The sequence below is a fragment of the Pteronotus mesoamericanus genome, unplaced genomic scaffold (genome assembly GCF_021234165.1).
Source record: "Pteronotus mesoamericanus isolate MK-2021 breed Mesoamerican mustached bat unplaced genomic scaffold, CSHL_Meso_final contig_73, whole genome shotgun sequence".
In the NCBI taxonomy this organism is placed as follows: domain Eukaryota; kingdom Metazoa; phylum Chordata; class Mammalia; order Chiroptera; family Mormoopidae; genus Pteronotus; species Pteronotus mesoamericanus.
In genome coordinates this window covers 24,065,099-24,084,732 of record NW_026555245.1, presented here as the reverse complement: position 1 = coordinate 24,084,732, position 19,634 = coordinate 24,065,099, and the positions used below count along the sequence as shown (strand labels likewise).

General features: G+C 35.6%; 1 protein-coding gene across 16 annotated transcripts in view; it reads left to right on the top strand.

The window, feature by feature from the left end:
* Nucleotides 1-19,634, top strand: part of PTPRD (protein tyrosine phosphatase receptor type D) — a 512,308-nt gene that overhangs the window by 361,409 nt on the left and 131,265 nt on the right. For 11 of the 16 annotated variants that reach the window (XM_054583145.1, XM_054583136.1, XM_054583135.1 and 8 more), the window contains 3 exons: nt 778-868; nt 5,645-5,854; nt 11,535-11,695. In XM_054583145.1, the coding sequence (XP_054439120.1) occupies nt 778-868; nt 5,645-5,854; nt 11,535-11,695 (462 nt within the window). The remainder of the gene's footprint in view (nt 1-777; nt 869-5,644; nt 5,855-11,534; nt 11,696-19,634) is intronic. The other 5 variants (XM_054583148.1, XM_054583147.1, XM_054583146.1 and 2 more) reach the window with 1 other exon arrangement.

Below are 19,634 nucleotides of genomic sequence, written 5' to 3'. Positions count from 1 at the left end.
GGGTATAGACTATATGGAAGTTACAAAACAATTATACAAATAACCCATATGATTTGCAGACAGGTAACTTTATACATTAATTAAATTTTAGTCAACCATTCTCAGTTGGAGAACTCGTCTCTTCCTATGGATATATTACATTGAGCTCTATTTTGAAAGCCCTTAGATAGTGATTGTCTCCAAATTTCTTCTACACTTACCTTAAGTTTTACGATTTGATGGGTAGAAAGAAAGGGGAGCTTTTTTATATCTTCATATAATTGTGAGATTTGAGTAGCTTCTCAGCTTTTACTTTTTTATCCAAATAAAAACAGAGGTATTTTAGGGATATATAAGTAACATTATCATTATCATAACATACGCATTGTATGAGCTAAGAGTAATTTTATATTTCCATTTTTAAAATTTGTTATAAATTGTTGTCATAGGAAATACTTAATCCAGCAGCTCGTGTTGGTGGGTTTCAATATACCAGCCTTGTATGTGTCCAGCACCAGGGTCCTAACAAACTGTTCCCGCTCTGTTTATGATCCCTAATAAAGAGCAGTCAACCATGATGATATTACCATATAAGCTCATTGAAGTCACACATAAATGTCTACCCATGTTGTTTTTAAAATTGAACAAACAGGTGGTTATTTGTCATTGATGGGCAGGTCACTCCATCTCCATAATTTGCCTTCAGTCTCAATCACTGGTCTGTGTAAGATTTAAGGATATATCCCTTCACTTTTCTCTCTGAACTAATGTTATTTTTGTCTACACATTCTTATACAGAGGTTACTACATAATAATTGTGCCTTTGAAGAAATCTCGTGGGAAATTTATCAAGCCATGGGAGAGTCCAGATGAAATGGAATTAGATGAGGTAACTATGTCTTCGTTGGCTGTCTTTTATTAGTTATTTAATTTATTAAACATCCTCCTCCTCTTAAAAGAGACCTTTCAGCATCCAATCCAGGTGCTGACTTCTGCATGGCTGGCTGGTCGGCTGGCTGTTCAGATACTTCAGTGCTTTGGGTGTGTTAAACTCCAGGAATCACAACAAAGAGCCTTTTGCTTTAATTAAAAGACATTAAGCTGCAATAAAGCTTACAACCTGTCTTAATCTTTGTTGGCTCTAATATTTTGCCCTTTGCCCTTTGTAAAACGTGGTGCAGAGGTGTGAGAGGTGAAGTGAATTGTTAGCAAAGACTTAATCACCAGTGTTATGAATTCCAAAGTCCACTTCATTAATGCTGCGGTAGCTGCAGCTGTTACACATGGTAAATTGCATTTTGCAGCAGAGTTCAACATTTAACCCACTATGCATTCTTGACCAGGTTCTTCCATGATTATGCTGATTAGCATATGGTTGACATATTCTATACTCTGTAGGGTTTCAGAATCAAAATTGTATTTAACTGCACGGGCAAACAAAAGAAACAGCATTTTGACCTAAGAAAGATACACAGTACAAAAAATAAAGCAAATACTAAATGAGTATAATTTTAATTTCCAAAACCTTACCACAGTGACAGGTACATTTTAATTTATACTCTCTTTATAGAAAGAGCATTTTATTTTTTTGAAAGTTAATACATAGTATGAAGAACAAGACCTAATTATTATATACCTCTAGTTAGATGAGAAAGCTGTGATCAGAAGTATTGAGCCAGATTGCCCAGAAGGCCACAGCAGATTAATGACTGGGCTTCAGCTTTTGAAGTACAGGAGACACTTTGCTATTTTAACGTGATGCTGGATTCACATCAGTTGAGTAGGCAAATGAAAAGGCCCCCTTTTGGGGAAATGGGAAATTTTAATTTATTGCTATTAATTACAACAGCAGCTCTATATCATCGCTCAACCTGTTATTTCTAGGTATTTTCCCTACCCTAAATTAGCTAAAACAAAGCAAGGGAAAGCAGAAATTCCCTAACTGCATTACGAGGAAGTGATATTTATTTCATACTCTCTGCACTGAGGAGACAGTGATCTGACACATAAGGTCTAGTAGCTTCTTTTGGCAGACACATGTTGTCTCTAGAAGTATGGTTCATCATCGTCCATTTCATTTATTTGAGTGAAACTGAAGTTGAAAAAGGGAGATGAGTGCAGGGTTAGGACTGTGCTTTTGTGTCGCTGGTCAGTGAGTAGATGAGCCCTGAAGGAGTATAAAGTGAGATGCCATTCGAGGAATGGTGTCAAGCAATTTATGTTATAAATTTTATTTTTTGCTGTTGATAGTAAAGGAATAAAATCACTTTTCTATGATGTTAGAGGAGTATTTATTCTTCATCTGAATATGCAAAATGATCAGCTAGTCTTCTGTAAACATTTGACACAGGGTGTGCTTTTAGTTGCAGTCGGTTAATCCTGAGATATTCTTTATTATTTTAACCAGTTTTCCCCTGAATTACAAAATTCAGATGGACTTGATTTAAAATGAAAAGGCAATTTGTAGAATCTATGAATCTTTCTACCTATTTAAAAAAAAATTTTTCAAGGAATTAAGATCTGGCCAACAATGACATCTAATACTTTTAAATAATAAGATTCCCATATAAGTGGAGCCATTTGCTGGTAAGTGATAGGAAGCTGGTTCTCTTTTACAGCCAGGTTTTAACCTCCAGAATGCACAGAAATACTAATGGATTAAAGTATAGAGCTATATGACATTGAACTTTCTTGCAATTAAATTCTCTGGGTCTGTGCTGCTGATTCCCATAACAAAGGGTCATTTTAATCATCCCACATGCTGTGGTGCATTAATCTGTATAATAGTTTGATAAAGAACATTTATTAATTCAAAATTTTTGGGCCAGGATGGGTTGTTACCCACTTTTCTTACTGATATAATTGAGACCACATTGTAGAATTAATGGTGGAAGAAATAAGATATGCATTGACTGGAAAATGAAAATTATTTCTGATGAAAAACCAAAGCCCTTGATATATCATCTGGAATTATATCATCTGGAATTACCTCCAATATATCTTGTAACTATTGCAGAGGGGAACAAATGAAAGTAGGCTATGACCCCACTTTATGCTCACTCATTCATTTTCCGATCCCTGCAGACAGTTTTTCATGTTTTGTTTTGTTTTCCTACCACAGCTAATAAAATCATTGTTGTAAATTTATCAGTAGGTTGGTACTGCTAGGTTTGACAAAGCAATGTTCCTTTCTTAAATGTATTTGACCAAGTGATTTTTTTTTAGGTCTATTATTCAAGTTGTTCAAACCAAATCATCAACTAGAATGGAGGCCTAAGGGGATTTCCACATGTATGCCTCACATGTAGGCTCATAAAAAAATGGAAAGAGGCTTTCTAAATAGAGTCACTCCCAGTATTGTTTTTTGAGCTCATTTATCCTTTGTCTGGGGGTAATTTCCCCATAATAAATTTATAGACTGGAACTCCTGTTGTCTAGGTCAGGCAGGGCAGAGCAGGCATTGATAGTCAAAATGGATTCAGGGCTGAATGAGTCCTGAAATGTTAGTTATACTTAATTCAGGGCAGGTCTTCTAATATATTACAAGCTTTTCATCGTGTTGTACTTCAAAAGCTTGCTGTAAAATAATGTGGTCATTTGAGGTTGTAACTTGAACAGACTGGCTGACTTCAGTGTCATCTGAGCATACTTGTCTCATTTAAAGAATAACACAGGAAGCATCCTATGGAGATTAGAGCAACCTACAGGGCAGAGTTGATTTTTCAGATTTGACCTTAATGAATGGCCTCGTTGGATTTAAGGAGCGCCAAAAACTCAAATATATTTTTTTTTTAACATACCCCCTCTAAATTTTCTAGAGATACCCTAGCCAAAGGTATTCATGGGATGACAGTGATATAGATGGATTATGATAGTTGCCTACATCTGAAATATGAATAAAATCAAGGTGTAGGGTTTGATGGGTGAAGTAGAAGAGGTGAGACCATCACATAAACAACCAATGGTAAATGTTTCTGATTAACCAACTTCAAAAAGCTGTTCAGTTCATCTGTAGTGCATGTGTCTTCCTGCAAGTAATGGGCCATTAATTACTACATATCAACAATAACCTTTGTAATGACTTTTCAAGCATTACAGTGAATATATGGTCTCAGAAGTTTTTAAAAATTACATGTAAAAAGAACCCAGGAAAAGGAAATCTAAGTACATGCTCATCTCTGTTAATGAAAGCAGACACACAAACTTATATATGTCTACATATAGACCAAATGAAAACAATTTAATCAGTTTACCTTAATTGTTGCATTTGTTTCCTTGATGTTGTGCAACTAATAAGTAAACAAAAATATAGTTTAAAAATCTTACATGTAATTTTATTTTGTTAATTGAGTCTAGCTATATATTGCCACTTTCTATTATGCCTGAGTTACCTCATTTATAAAATGGGGATAGCCTACTTTATAGGGTTATTATCAGTAGCAAGTGAACTAATATGTGTTCAGGCTCCTAAGAACAGTGCCTAGTAAATGCTTAAAAAATATTAGCTATTATCGATATTATCATTATTTTTAGTAAACCTAAATTTGACAATAGGATTGAAAGATATTACTAAGTTTCTGGTCTGGATTTATTATAACTCAAATCGTGCATAACTGATCAGCCTACCTGCATTTATCGTCAGATGGTCCACATTTACTAAACACGTTATACTCAATCTACTATGGTTTTCATAAAATAGCTTATATTTCATATAATTCTGATTATATCAATGAACTCAAATTTCACAGAAAACTTGAGAATGTTATAAATGAATAGTTATTCAAAAATAACATGGCACAGATTATATAACCAAAAGACTGTTTTTTCACGTTTTTTAGCTGAGCACATTTACAGTTCTCAGTGTAGAAGAGACTATAGTTTAGCATCAAGTTCCTGACGTAAAGATTTGGCATTTGTCATATGTACAACCTGCAGCTGTTACTGTCACAGAAGGCTGGCCTCGATTATGCTAGGATCTCATTCTACTAAGAAGATATCATTAGTTTGGTTTTTACTATTATCATTTCCAATGTAAAAAGCAAGAGTAGTCAGTAATTTTGCCATAAAATTTTCATAAGTACCTTAATCAAGGAGCCGAGTCAAGCTAGAAATTGTTAAATGAATGAAAGTATATAATATCGTCAATTAAAAATTGGTCATCAAGTTTTATTCCTGCATATTTGAGGGAAATTGCAATGTATATATTATCTCATTACTAAAAACAATCTGAAATGGCACTAGCCTCTGTAGAAAGTTAGTAATATTTGAAAGTTTAGATGGCTTTGTCTGAGTTTACTACTGGTTTAATAAATAACAGTAAAGCCTGCATGACAAGCTGACTTTTTTCTTTAGAGAAGTTATAATGCCCTCTTGCCCTTGAGAGGATTTCATTAGAGTGGACAATGATATGAGCTACCACTGAAGGATCTCATTGTCCTGTATCTATAGCCTGGGCCTTGCAGTAGCAGTCCAGTTTCTGACCTTGACAGCAAGACAAGCATTTGCAAGAGACACCTGAGATTTTAGTGATGTTGATACACTGCATGAAGTGAGACAGATTGCCTTTGGGTTGCTCCCAGCCCTGAATTAACTTCTCCCATTAAACTTCCATTAAGTTGGGTTATTGTTTACATTTCTTTCTCTGTTTCCCACTTTTTTCCTTAAGCTGCTCAAAGAGATATCTAGGAAACGCAGAAGCATCCGTTATGGGAGAGAAGTTGAATTAAAGCCATATATAGCCGCTCACTTTGATGTCCTTCCCACTGAGTTCACTCTGGGAGATGACAAACATTATGGTGGATTTACGAACAAGCAACTCCAAAGTGGTCAAGAATATGTCTTCTTTGTGTTAGCAGTGATGGAACACGCAGAGTCTGTAAGTTAATTGTGATGGCATCTCTTTCCTATAGCATTCTTACACATTTTCACCAGAATATGGTTATTTGGGGATACATAGGTATATTTATTCTAATTATTTCTCCTGCGCTGTCATTAACTTAATGTTGTAACAGCTGCCTACTTTGTGAACACTGCTGGCTAATCTTATTGAACTTTCATTCTAAACAGGGCTATGCCTCTAATTACAGGGAATTTAGGTGGGACTTCAAATACATAAAGTGCCAAATTGTTAGAGCATGGTCCAGGAGACCTTTGATGTGACACCCATGTTTTATAGGAGGGTGACAGCCATCAGTCCTCACAATATCTTTCCTCATCCTTTTAAAATGGCTGTAATCAGAAAAGAAAAAGATAGTTGCGTAAAACCTGGTAGACATCAGCCTGGGTGATTCCAATAGGAACAAGCTCTGCAATTGCACATATTATATTTGCACGTATTTGAAAATATTAAAAGAAGGTGATTGTATTTTATTCTACTATAACTTGCCAGTGAGCCCACAGTGCTCTCTTTTCAAATTCTCTGAGGAAGTTCTGTCTAGGAAAAGGCAAGCAGAGCCAGCTTCTTTAATTATAGCAATTTACCAGCGACTTTATCAGTGAAAAGCCAAGAAAGTTAGAAAATAATTCAATAAAACAGAGAATTCCTGAGGTACTCTAAATAATGAGTTGTCTTCTTTTATGTAATTCATCTTGCTCTTATGTCGTTTTATGCTTCAGTTGCTTTGAGTGTTAAAAAGAGAGAGGCAGAGAAATTGTAGATGGAAGGGGGATGGCTTTTGAAGTGGCAGTTCACATTAACATTTAATATATGTATTCTAAACTGTATCTTTCTAATAGATTAGGGCCTAAAACTGACAAGGCGTGGCAACTCAGTTGAGCCCATCACTTCCCTATAGAAGAGGCCTGAGATGTATTAAAGATTTCTCCACATCAGGTGTGAGCATGTACAGCGAGTGGCGCTTCTCTTCAAGTGCCTGAAGGAATCCCCTGTGGAAAATCAGAGCACGAAGGTGGCCTTTCTGCCTCGTTTACCTTTGTGCACACAATGTTGTTTGAAAAGGAAGTGACTGGCTTCCTGGAATTTTAATGCCTGGAAATGCTTTCTCTAGTTCAGGGGTCCCCAACGGCTAGGCCTCGGACCGGACCGCTAAGGGTCAGCAGCCTGTGAGAAGCCAGGCCCCAAGCAAAGCTGCCTGAGCTCCGCCTCCTGGGTGCCACGCCCCCAACTCCGCTGCCCCTGGTCTTCCCTGAAACAGGTGGTGCCGGAAAGGTTGGGGACTGCTGCTCTAGTTGAAGGTTTTAAGGCAAAACATGGAAGTTAATGGAATATTGGAAATCATCTTTTTCTTTTTTTAAGTGACTTTTAGATATCTGAAAGTAATTTTCTTTATATAGCTCTAGGATGTTTCAGAAAGTACATTCAAACCAGTGACGTAGATCAGAGAGTCCAGCAGATCACCCGGAAGATTGTTCCACTGTCAGAGACTGGTGTCTGATGTCTCCCAAATGTTTTTACTAAAATGCATCCTCATTGATGAAGGGTCTGCACCTCCCCTTGTATGTCATCCCACTGTTTCATTAATTATATAATTAGGGTTTTTTCCGAATATATTATCTGAATTGTCCCTTTCTTTTCTTCATCTTTCTCAATATTGCTCTTAAAGCTAACAGCATGGCCTTTATGTTACATATGTGTTTTCAGGCCAGCATTTATTTTAGAGAAGATACTTATCTCCAGCTAGTAAAATATTAGCAATGGTACAGTCCTTATAATTTGTGTAGAGAACATGTGTCCCCTCCCCAAAGACGGGAGCTTTATCCCAATCCATTGCCTTTTATCAAGAACATCAGAGGATGGGTGCAGAATGACCAAAGGTTTGATCTTCTGTTACCCCCACACGCTGCACAAATTCTATGTTTCACAAGGCTGGTGTCATTTTATGGTTTTGTTTCCCTTTCCCTTTTCTCATCTCTGGTTCCTGATCTATGCTCTGGGGAGACCTCTGCTTAGATTTCTATCTTGGCTCACCAAGATTATTATCTCAAAGGATCTTGGTAAAGAATTTTAAGTTGGAGAGTGTTGCTTACTTTCCTCTGCCAAACAGTTTGAGTGTGATCCGCAAAATGAAGAAAGGAAAGTGTGACCCAAAACAAACAATTATAGTTATATGAAGAATCATGTTTCTTTGATATTTAGTGTCTTTGTCAAGTCCTTTGCGTAAATCTTTCCATGTGCACATATTTCTTCTTATCTGCTTTTTAGAAGGTCCTAAATATACTGAGTTGTTAACTTTTTTGATGTATTAGAAAATCTCAAATCTCTTTCCTAGTCTCTTAAGAAAACGGGAAGGAAGAAGAGTTTACAAACATGTAGTGGGGCATGTGTTCTCTAGCTTGACTACTGAGCTTGTTGCACTTAAAATTATAATTTATGCCCATAACAAAAATTTGAAAAATGCAGATTAAAAAATTAAATATATTTACTGATCATGGGAAAAAATGAGCATATTTTTCTGTGCCTTGATAATGTCAACCATTTGAAAAGATGAACAATTTATTTTACTCAACAAAGATTTGTTGGGAATTCACCAAGTGCAAAGTTCTGGGCTAGCTGCTTTTAGCATACAAACACAAATAGTATATAAATCCCTGTCTCCCAGAAATATGTAATTTCATTAAAGAAAAGAAAACATGTGCACAGATTTAAAAAACAACAAAATTAAGTTTTCTTAATGTTTTTTTAAAAGATATTATTTATTTATTTTTAGAGAGGAGAAAGAAAGGGAGAGAAACATCAATGTGTGGTTGTCCCTCACATGCCTCCTACTGGGGACCTGGGTCGCAACCCAGGCATGTGCCCTAAACTGGGAATCGAACCAGCAACCCTTTGGTTCACAGGCAGACACTCAGTCCACTGAGCCACACCAACCAGAGCTATAGTTTGATGAATGCCATTAAAAAATGAATGAAGGGCTACCTAGAATTTTTAAAACTATTTTTACCTACATTTTGTGGAATAATTGATTATTTCTAATTAAGGAGAGTTAGTTTCATTAAAGGCAGTATTTAAGTGGAGCCTTGAAGATTGGTTGTATTTCTGGAGTTAAATGTTGTGGAACTTGTGAGAGGGTTAAAGAGAAAGAATAGAGTATTTGTGGAGTAATAACAAGAAGTTCACTATGATGGAATATGTTATATGTGGTAAGGAAGTTTAAAACAAAATTGTGGAGTACCTTAAGAACCATGCTAAGATGTCTAGGTTTTATGTAGCAGTCACCTGAGATCCTCCTAAAGTTTTCATAGCTCTCATTTAGGATAACAACTCTATCAGCAGTACAGACCGTTAGAGGAAGGAAGAAAGTCTGGGCATGGTTTGGATGAGCATGAATGAGGTCCTGAAGGAAGGTGGTACCCGTGAGACTGGAAAGAGGGTGGATGGACTTGGGGGACATAGATTTGATAAAATCAGCAGTTTTTCATTCCTAGCTACTGAGAGGATAAGAAGAATTGCAAGTCAGAAAGAGAGTGTATCTGGGAAGCAAGGAAATAACACATGTCGTTCCTAACTTAAGAATACACGCAGGAATCTCTAGAAGCAACTAGAAATGAAGGTCTGCGGCTTAGTAGAGTTCATGAGTTTAGGAATATTAGTGAGAAAGTAATCTGCATAGATGTTGTAAACGCTGGGGATGACCTTGCCAGAGAAGGGAGAAAAAGAGAGACTAGCTGAAAATAAAGCTGAAGAATGCTAGCATGGGATAGATGCAGAGGCAGTTAACTCAACAGGACATGATCAGTTGGCAAGGTTGGGAAGGGATTCGTTGAATCCAGAACTTAGAAGGGAGTTTTAAAGAAGGCTTGTTCAACTGTGGCAAGTCCAGAAAAGATGTCCGGAGGGGTAAGAATTGAATAATGGCAATTAGAGTCAGCAAACGAGAGACTCTGACCAATGCTGGAGTGAGAAGAGATGAGGAGTGAATGGTAGGAGGGGTGGGGCAGCCCATAGATGTGGATTGGTCTCTATTGGAAAAGGAAAAAATAGGGCCTTGAAAAGGAACAAAGTTAAGAGAATGCCTCTTAACCTTAGTCTAATAGAGACTAAAATAGGTCTGAACAAAGTAAAATATTATGACAACCAAATTCAGAGATACTCATAGTCTCTTTCACTGAGTAATTGTATTTTTCCAATTTTATTGAGGAAAAAATGGCAAATATAATTATGTATATATTTGAAGTATACAAAATGATGATTGGATATCCATATACATGCAAAATGGTTACCAAGATCAAGATAATTAACACACCCATCATCTCACATAGTAACTCTTCTCCGTATAGTGAGAATGCTTAAGATCTACTCTCAGCAAGTTCCGAGTGTACAACACTATATTATTAACTGTAGTCACCGGGCTGTACATAGGTCCTCAAAACTTATTCTTCTTATAACTAAAGGTTTTTACCTATGCCCTACATCTCTCCATTTCCTTCCTTAAGCCTTTGGCAGTCACCATTCTATTCTCTGCCCTTTCAGAGAGATTTATCCATGCTATTGCAAATGGCAGGTTTTCCTTCTTTTTTTATGACTGAAAATATTTCATTATATGTGTCTATATGTATGTGTACACATACATATGTATCATATTTTATTTGCTCATTCATCCATCCAGTGACACTTAGGTTGTTTCTGTATCTTAGATACTGTGAATAATGCTGCAGTGAACACGGGTGTGCAAATATGTCTTCAAGGTGATGATTTCATTTCCTGTGGATATATACCAAGGAATGTGATTGCTAGATCATGAGATAGTTCTATTTTTAATGTTTTAAGGATACAATATACTGTCTTTTATAATGGCTGTATCAATTTACATTCCCACCAACACTGTGTAAGGGTTCCCTTTTTGCTGTATCAGTTGGGAACAACCACACCAACCTCTGAGAAATAACTAATAAACTTAAATGGAATTTCTGAGTCCTTTTAATATCTAAAAAACTGTGTTCTGGAAATCCATATTGGCAGTTTCATACATCTTGCATCTATAATTTGAACATTGGATATCTCTTCTGAAGTTGTAGACTTTTTCCATTGTTTAGCCTCTCTTTTCTAACTAATGTGCTGTACTACTAATGGACTACTTACATAATTTAAGATTCAGGTAAATACTAATATTTTGCTCTATAAGTGTTTACTTTTTAAAATCTAGTCTCCTTAACTGGGTGGTAATGTCTTGAGTGCTGGAACTAATATTTCTGTTGATTTTCACATAGCATGGAACACTTTGCACAATGTAAATGCTCATTGAACAGTTTGCAACTAGTTAATTACTAGTATTTCATACTTCATAAGATCCTTTAGTATGCCATCGATAGGCCCCAATGAAAGTGTATCTGGAATAATTTATACCATCAAAAATTATCTCATTATAAAATACTTCACTATATAAGGAAATTTAGATTGCAAAGCCTCTCTACTTTTCCCTCCTTGCTTCTTCCCTTTTCTTCACCCTCCCCTCTCCTCCCTTCTCCTCCTTTTTATTTACATTGTTTCAGACACACTTGTCAAATCCACTTTTCTAGAATCTTTGTTTCTTCTAATGCTAGAGATACACACTAGAACGCATTAGTTTATAACTAACATAGACTCTGTTTTTCCTCAGAAGATGTATGCAACCAGTCCCTACTCCGACCCTGTTGTGTCAATGGATCTGGATCCACAGCCAATCACAGATGAAGAAGAAGGCTTAATCTGGGTTGTAGGTCCTGTCCTTGCAGTGGTCTTTATCATCTGCATTGTCATAGCTATTCTTCTTTATAAAAGGTAGGTTTGCCCAATAGTTCTATTGCAATCTTGGGGGCTGCATCATTTTTGAAGACTTGGTAACCCTTCTATGGTCATTATTTGGTTAATCTTAGTAGAAATACCTCAGCGTAGCCCCAGTAACATGTGAAAGCATTTCGTTAGAGTTAGAACAAAATGTAAAGACTGTACTATTTACGATCCCATTCAATGTGTGTGGTACGGACTTCATGGCCCAGCATGCACGAATCGTAGCCTCTCTCTTCTGAGCTATTTTATGTAGTACGAGCATTTTGCATGACATTTGAGACATTAGTACATTCACAAGAAGGTAATTCCATGCAAGCTTGCATTTGATTATTTTAAATGATTAATTGCTCAGTTTCAGCATGGTTTTTGAAATACTACAAATTTGTACATTTGTGTTCATTTCATAACCCTGATGTGCACATGTGCTGAGATTTCCCCTGTAGCTATTTCTCAAAACTTAGCAAAGTAGCTAAAATTTGAAGATTAGAGTAGGACAAAAAGGAAGACAATGAACTTTTTCTTTCCCTGCTTTTCTTCTAACCCTTTCCATATCTTGAATACTTAATTTTCATTAGTGTCCAAAAAGGGATGTGAGGCACCACTTTCCTTTTTTAAAAAAATCACCTTAGTTTTTATCCTCCCAAATATTAATCCGACTTAGTGTCTTTGATTACAATTAGGATGCAAATAATTCACATTTACCCATGTTTTCTGATTTTCCACTCTCTTTAAATTATTTTTCTGCCTTCATTACATATAAGCAAAAATTTTGCCACTAGATCACTGCTTAGTCAGAATGAAAGCCAATAATAGTTCTTCTACCCCTAAACACTTTTTGGCTTAAAAATATAATTATAGTATTATAAATATATAAAATTATAAAAATTAACATATATAATACATTCTCTTAAAAATTTAGAATAACTAAATTCTGAATTATCCTCCTTTATAACAACTTTTCTTTTTTTCCAATTCAAGTTTTATTTCATGAAACTCTGTGTTCCCATTTTCCTTTGTAGTGCGTCATCTTTTAGAATACTCTTTGATGGTCTCTTCGCTCTACTATGAAGTAGCTTGCTTCTCTCTCTCCCTCCAGCTCCCCGATCCCCGCTTTCTCCCTGCTTCCTACCCTTCCTCTCTCTCCTCTTTTCCCTCTCTCTCTTGCCTCAGAACCTTGACCTTCAAAATCAGATGAGAGTTTCTTCATTGTGATTCTTGTTGACATGCTTGTTCTGATCATCCTATTTCCATTATTTCTTTTTTATATCTAGTTTCTTCATTAGGTTTACATTAATTATTTCTACCTATCGTCCTTTGTTAAATATCTTCTTATATTCCTGGAATAGCCTTTATTTTTTTATAACATCTGCTCTTGACTCAAAAGTATATTCGTCCAGATACTTCTTTGCTGGAGGAATTGAGCAAAAAGGAAAAAGGACTCATGGGCATGGACAACAGTGTGGTGGTTGCCAGGGAGAAGCGGTATAAGGGGGCTAAATGATAATGGGAAAAAAATACAATAAAGATTAAATTTGAAAAAGTTTCTCTTATAAAGCTGCATTCCATTTTATTTCAGTGTGAAGAAAGGGCTAAGAAAAAAAAAAGGACAACTTAAAGAAAGAAATTCATAACCATAACCCATTAAATTGCCTAGTCTATTTTAGAGCTAAAAAGAATGAAAGAAATATCCATCATTATTTTTTTTCCTGATCACTGCCATCACTCAATTATCCATGTCATAAAAGAGCTGAAAAAGCAAATGATTAAAGGCAAAAATCCTTTCTTACTTGATGGTTTCAATCTTCTAATCCTATTTGTATCTTATCAGTGTGCATTGTATTTGATCTCCTCAGTCCTGTGCAAGACTTAAGAGCAGGAACCAGTAGGTAGCCACATGCCCCAGAACAATAACAGATCATGGGGGAATCCAAGCAGGAGCTGGTAGCCTTTGCTGTTCATGTGCTAGACTTATTACCAAAAGAGAAAACAATAATTAAAATGCAAGAGTAGAATTATAATTGTTTTCAGTGAAACATTTATTCAGGGTACCACATCCTACTGTGGGAGTCAAATCAGAAAACATGTGCTTGGTGACAGTTGCATTTCTATACCATATCACATGACATTTTGTGATTATTCAAAATGACCAAAGTGTTTGCTTTATTTTTTTAAGTGGTGTTTCATTATGATATATTTGACTATCCTTAAGTCAGGTCACTGAGCAGAAGTATGCATGAGATTTGTGAATTAGTTATGTAAATGTGAAGAAATGGGATTTTAACCTTGATCATTTTAACCTTGATAATATTTATAATCAAGTTTCCTATTGTTCATTTGCATGTGCCTGACAAAATAATCAACTCAATAATTTTTCCTAATCCTGCAAAAAGAGGCATAGCATTTAAAGGTTTTATGACTCTGTTAAAATAGTTGCATTTTAGTGTGTGCATATGTAAGCATCGTATAATGCAATTGTTGGAAGATGCACGCATCCTCGAATGCTAAGTATATTTAGCTAACCATCTGAAGGCCCATGAAGCGTTTCTGAAATAGAAATGCTTGCTTCAGCAGTAAAGAACATTCCTGACTTGAAATTCAAGTAGACCCAACAATGTCCTTCTTGATTATCATGAGGCAGTTCAAGAGGAAATCTTCTGTAGGCAATGAATAGTGTCTTTTATAGCTTAGAAACTGTGCAAAGTTAATTATGTAATAAACACTTCATCTGTTTAGGTGCCTTTGAGTTTATACATAGGTTGTTAAAATTGACTATATTATTGTCATTTTTAAAGTATTTCACTTCCTGTATATAAATGATACTTTGAGTAGGGAGTGAGTATAAAATACTGTTGACTCATATTATCTTGATAATTCTGTTTATCATATATACCTGCTTGCAAGACTACTTGTGTTTGGAGTAGGTCTGTTGCTATGGATGGTTTGTCCATGTAAAGCAGTCTGAGGAGATCTTAAGACATTCCAATTATTGAGTGGAAATAGCACTCTTTTATCTGATAGTACTATTCATTTGACTTTGTTTTAATCCAGTAATTTGTAAACCTACAATACACTGATAATCAGTAACAAAACAATATCACTGAGGCTTTGTAAAGACCCTGAAATACCTTCTGAATCATCAGAAAATTAAAACTTGTTTGGTAGGTCTTTAGTTTTACCAATTATCATACACTATGATTTGTTTTTGAAATTTTGTACTCTGTATGTGAATTAAAAATATAGAGTTAAGAGAACATGATAGCAAGGTTTAGCAATCAGTAAAACTGAGCTAAAGTCCCAGCTCTGTGACTAGCTGGCTATATGAGGTAGAAAGTCATGCCAAAACTCTGGGTCTCTGTTACCTCATTTATAAAATAAATAGGTAGACTAAATAAATAGGTAGAATAAATTAGACCTTTTTAATAATAATTTCTATAATGAGAACATCAAAGTAATAGACTTTGTGCTCTATTATTTTTGCCTCCCGGAGTTGTGTGTATGTTTTGTAAATCTGCCTCCATGTTGCCCTTCTCCCCACTGCCCGCCACATACACACAAAAGAATCCACAAAGCAATTGAATGTTCTTAGATATTTGTCTATCCTGTACATATTTGTTACATATGTAGGGTATTTCAACCATTAACTCTAGAACTGTCCAGGAATTCTCAATACAGAAAATATTGTAAAATAAAATGTTAAGCTGAATATATGGGGAATCATTTCAGGATGGACGAGAAGTGTTTATTATGTACTGTGGGGGGAGAGAAAGAAAATATAGGTTAGGAAGCTGGAGAAATCTAAGGCATGGTCTAGACAAAATGATCATCCTTAACAGTGATAGTCTCCCATGTATGGATACTGTAGAAACAGTAAATAATTTTCAAACCTACTCCTGGACTCTAATATGCGAAGGCCAGGAGGTAGATGTGACTAAAGTAAGACTTCAGCTTTTCCCAGATCTAACCCTGGCCCTCTGTGGGCTTTGTTTCTGTAATCTTCCCTTTTTAAATCAACCCTACCTATATTTCCAAGGTGTCATCAAAGAAAGTCCTTTCCTAAGCCTTCAACACCTTTCCTCTCATTCCACGGTCACTCCTCTACCCGCTGCGTAGGGTAGGCTAAGGAGTCTTATTCCTCGCTGTACCCTTTGTGCCTAGTAGAGTGCGTGACAAGGAGATATTGGGTGATTGAATTTATACAAGCCAAATAGTATTAAACAAACTCGATTTCCCCCACTTGCTTACTCCATCATTCAGTATTGCCTTTATCTTGGCTGGCAAGAGCTATAATGAAACCCTCAGCTTATAATTTAAATATACTCATTCCAAAAGCCTTCAAACTAGGACATTTACACCAAATACATACCCATATGTGTGGTGAGGCTGACATTTCTATGGAAGAACGAGTGAATTGCACATTGTATTTGTTCATCTGAATTATCAACAGCCTTTTAATAAACAAAACTGATAATTCACTAACTGATTCTCTTCCAACCAGAAAAATAGATTTTCCTACAACTGATGACCTCATTGATTAAAAAATGAGTAAGTTTGAAACATACAAGTAGGATTTTTTAAAACCTGGCACCACCAGATAAATCACTTTAAAATTAATAATAGAATTGACTTGTATGTTTGGTATTATTTTCATTATTCTTTTTGTATGTTTTCTGTACACTTTACATGTGGCTTTTGTAGTTCGGAAAAGAGATGGACTAAATTATTTCAAAGAGAGAGTATCTATTTTGTTGGCAGTAAGGTAGACTTGGTACCTTTATTTTTATAATTGAAAACTCACTAAATACTTTGCAATTTGCCTGACCATGAAGATTGCTTAGTTACATCTTTAGAGGTAAAGGATATACTCTCTGCAGAAAGTGTGTACACATGTTATCACAGGTGGAAGTGGCTGCGAGCATGAGCTGAGTGTGTTCGTGGACAGCAGCACCTCTTTGACTAGGAAAGTATCTGTCATGGTAATGGCTGGTAATAAAATACTTTTCTGGATTAGCCCACTGTATAGATGGGTCCTGTTCTGTAGATTTATAATGATGAGTATTACTTTTTCCAAAACTGAAAATGTATTTATTTAATCTTTTATTGGAAAAAAGATTTATGATCACCTGACTTGTCAAAAGGTGTTTGAAGAAATCATTTCTGCCACTTTATTACCTGATGATGTATTACCCAGTTGTGTAAATTTTTGTGCAGTTCAATGCAATCTGCAAGTATTTTATATCGTTAAGGAAATAACCTGCCTCTTCACTGAGAATTCTTTGTATTCAATGAACAAATTTCTTATAAGGAATAATGTTGCATTCCCTTTCAGTACATTAATAGTTTTCTCATGGTACATTTTGTAAAAAATCAAATTATATCTCTACCATCAAATACTTCCTGGAATATAATTAATCCTGGCAATATTTTGTAAATTAATGGAGAAAAGTGAATATGACATTAACACACTCAAAAATGCTTTATTTAGCAATGTACCCTCATGTCCTCCATTTACTCTATGATTAGAGGCCTTTTAAATATTTTGATATGCTGTCATTTGCTAATGTGTGTAAGTTATGTGTCCCCACCTGTGAGCGCTGTTAAATCTTGGTTGTCATGGTTACTCATTACCATTGGCCAACTAACATTTAGCCTTTCTTTTTCTTTTTTCTTTTTTCTTTTATTTTTTTGCTGCATTAAAATGGAGCAGTAAACCTGACAGGTGAGGAATAGAGAACAAACCCCTTTAATGCACAGTAAGAAAAAAATGAGACACTGGTAGACTTTGCAGGTATTGAGGGGGTGAGGGTGGAGGTTGGATATAAAAGATGATACCTGGCAAGTAAAAGATGGATAAAGCCTACTCATATAACATTATTTGATATTAAAATGATTCTGGGAGAAAAACTTTGTATAACAAGATAAAATAGATTATCTTTATTTAAAGCCAAATTTAGAAGGCAGTAAAAAGAGTCTTTGAGTTTTGTTTGTTGTTAAGGTAAAATGAACGTTTTTGTGTGTTAATGTGTCTGCAGAAGAGGAATGTGAGGTGTGTCGTAAGCTGTTTTGTTTTGTTTTGTTTTGAGGGTCAGTTTTCAAATTTGATCTCTGGTCACCTGTCGATACAGGAATACTAGCTTGTTCACACCTTCCAAATATTGATGAAAATGTTTTAATGAAAATGCTTATGTAATTCCAAATTATTTTCCATGTCTTCCAGCCTTGAATAATAATAGTAATCATAATAATAGCAATAATAATAATATCTGCACTGTGTGATTTTTGATTGATTGGTATAACATAAACTTCTAGTTTTCTCATTCATATCTATGTATCCACATCTATATCAATAATTAGATATAAATCCCTGATTAAAATTAAACTAACAAAAAGGATCATGGTACTCATCTAACCTGCCTTCTTCCCAATGTTGTATTCCACTTCTCAGTAAGTTGTCCCTAGATCACTGTATCAGCATCACCAGGGAACTTGAAATACAGACCCTTGGGACCCTTACCCCAGACCTACTGAACTAGAAACTGGACACTGGTCCAGCGACCTGTAGTTTAACAAGCCTTCTCAGGGGATTCTGATGCATGGAGCCACTGCTGCAGTATTTTTCCTCAACGCTGGTCAACAAGCTATACTTTCACTGACAGAAAGCATACCACCTCCACAAGGGTCCTCTTTATTTATGTATTTTTTTAATATCACTGGTTATCAGTGATTCAGCTGAAAAACACACGAAAAATAGTTGTTCCTAGCCAAAAGGCAAAATATTCTGACCCCACTTAATATACTTAGGAATCTACCTTCCTATTTTAACACTGTCCATGTTTCACAACTTCATCACTGCCTTCTTGTCCTGTTAATGTGACACTTGGGCCTAAAGTTAGATACCATTTTCTAACCCTCCTCCTCTATTTCACGAATGAAGAAACAGAGAAGGTTTTTAGTTGACTTACTCAAGGAGATGCACACCAGTAGTGGCAGAGTTACATTCCTAATACTGTCAGAATTGTGAGTGTTTGACCTGATACATTTGAATATTAATAGTAGAGATGTCAAATAAATATATTTTTCCAAAAGCCTGTACTCCCAAGTCTGAATATCTTTGTTCCGAATGGATTTGATCTTCCACACAATCTCCCTTTTCCTTGCTTTCCACTTTACCCCAGGACAGAGTAAGTGAAAAATAAAGCACTCCTTAGACCCCAGAGTGGCATTTTTGTTGTGCATTGTCCACATCCCAAACACATGTTTTTACACTGTTAGTAGTTTCTGCCATCTCTGAAAGGCCATGTGATCTTTTATTTCCTTTTCACCCATATTACTCCTTTGCATGATAGACAACTTCTTACTGCAAGAAATGAATTTACACTAGGACTTTATAGTCTTATTAGAAAAATAAAATAGACAAAATGTATAATCTGTTTCTAGCCCCAATTTTTCCTTTTTTACTAGTTTAAAATGAGAATAATGAGACCTCAAAAAACTCAGGAAAAATGTTACTAAATGCTCTCATGTTGGACCTAATTTAGGTTGTTATAATGCCATTTAAAACTTTATAACAGTAAATTTCATTTTTTAAAGGCCTTTACTATTATTACTGATGACAGCTAAACTCTTCATCTGGCAAACCTTTCTCAGAAATTCTTTCTTTTAAACAACCATTTTAACTCATTTCTGTTCAAAAACAATGTGATAAGAGTGTGGGAAGCCAGAACTGTCCATGTTGTGATTATCAAATGAAACCAAACAAAACGAAAATTTAAACTGCTGGTTTTCCTAGCTGGCTAGGATTTTTGGAATCTGAGGTCTTGCAGGTCATTTTGCTTGATCAGATAAAGTGAGGGAGAAGCTAGTTATGAAATGTCAGGGCACCCCACCTAATTTATTATAAGCATGAGTTATAGTTTTATTCCAGTGCTTTGGG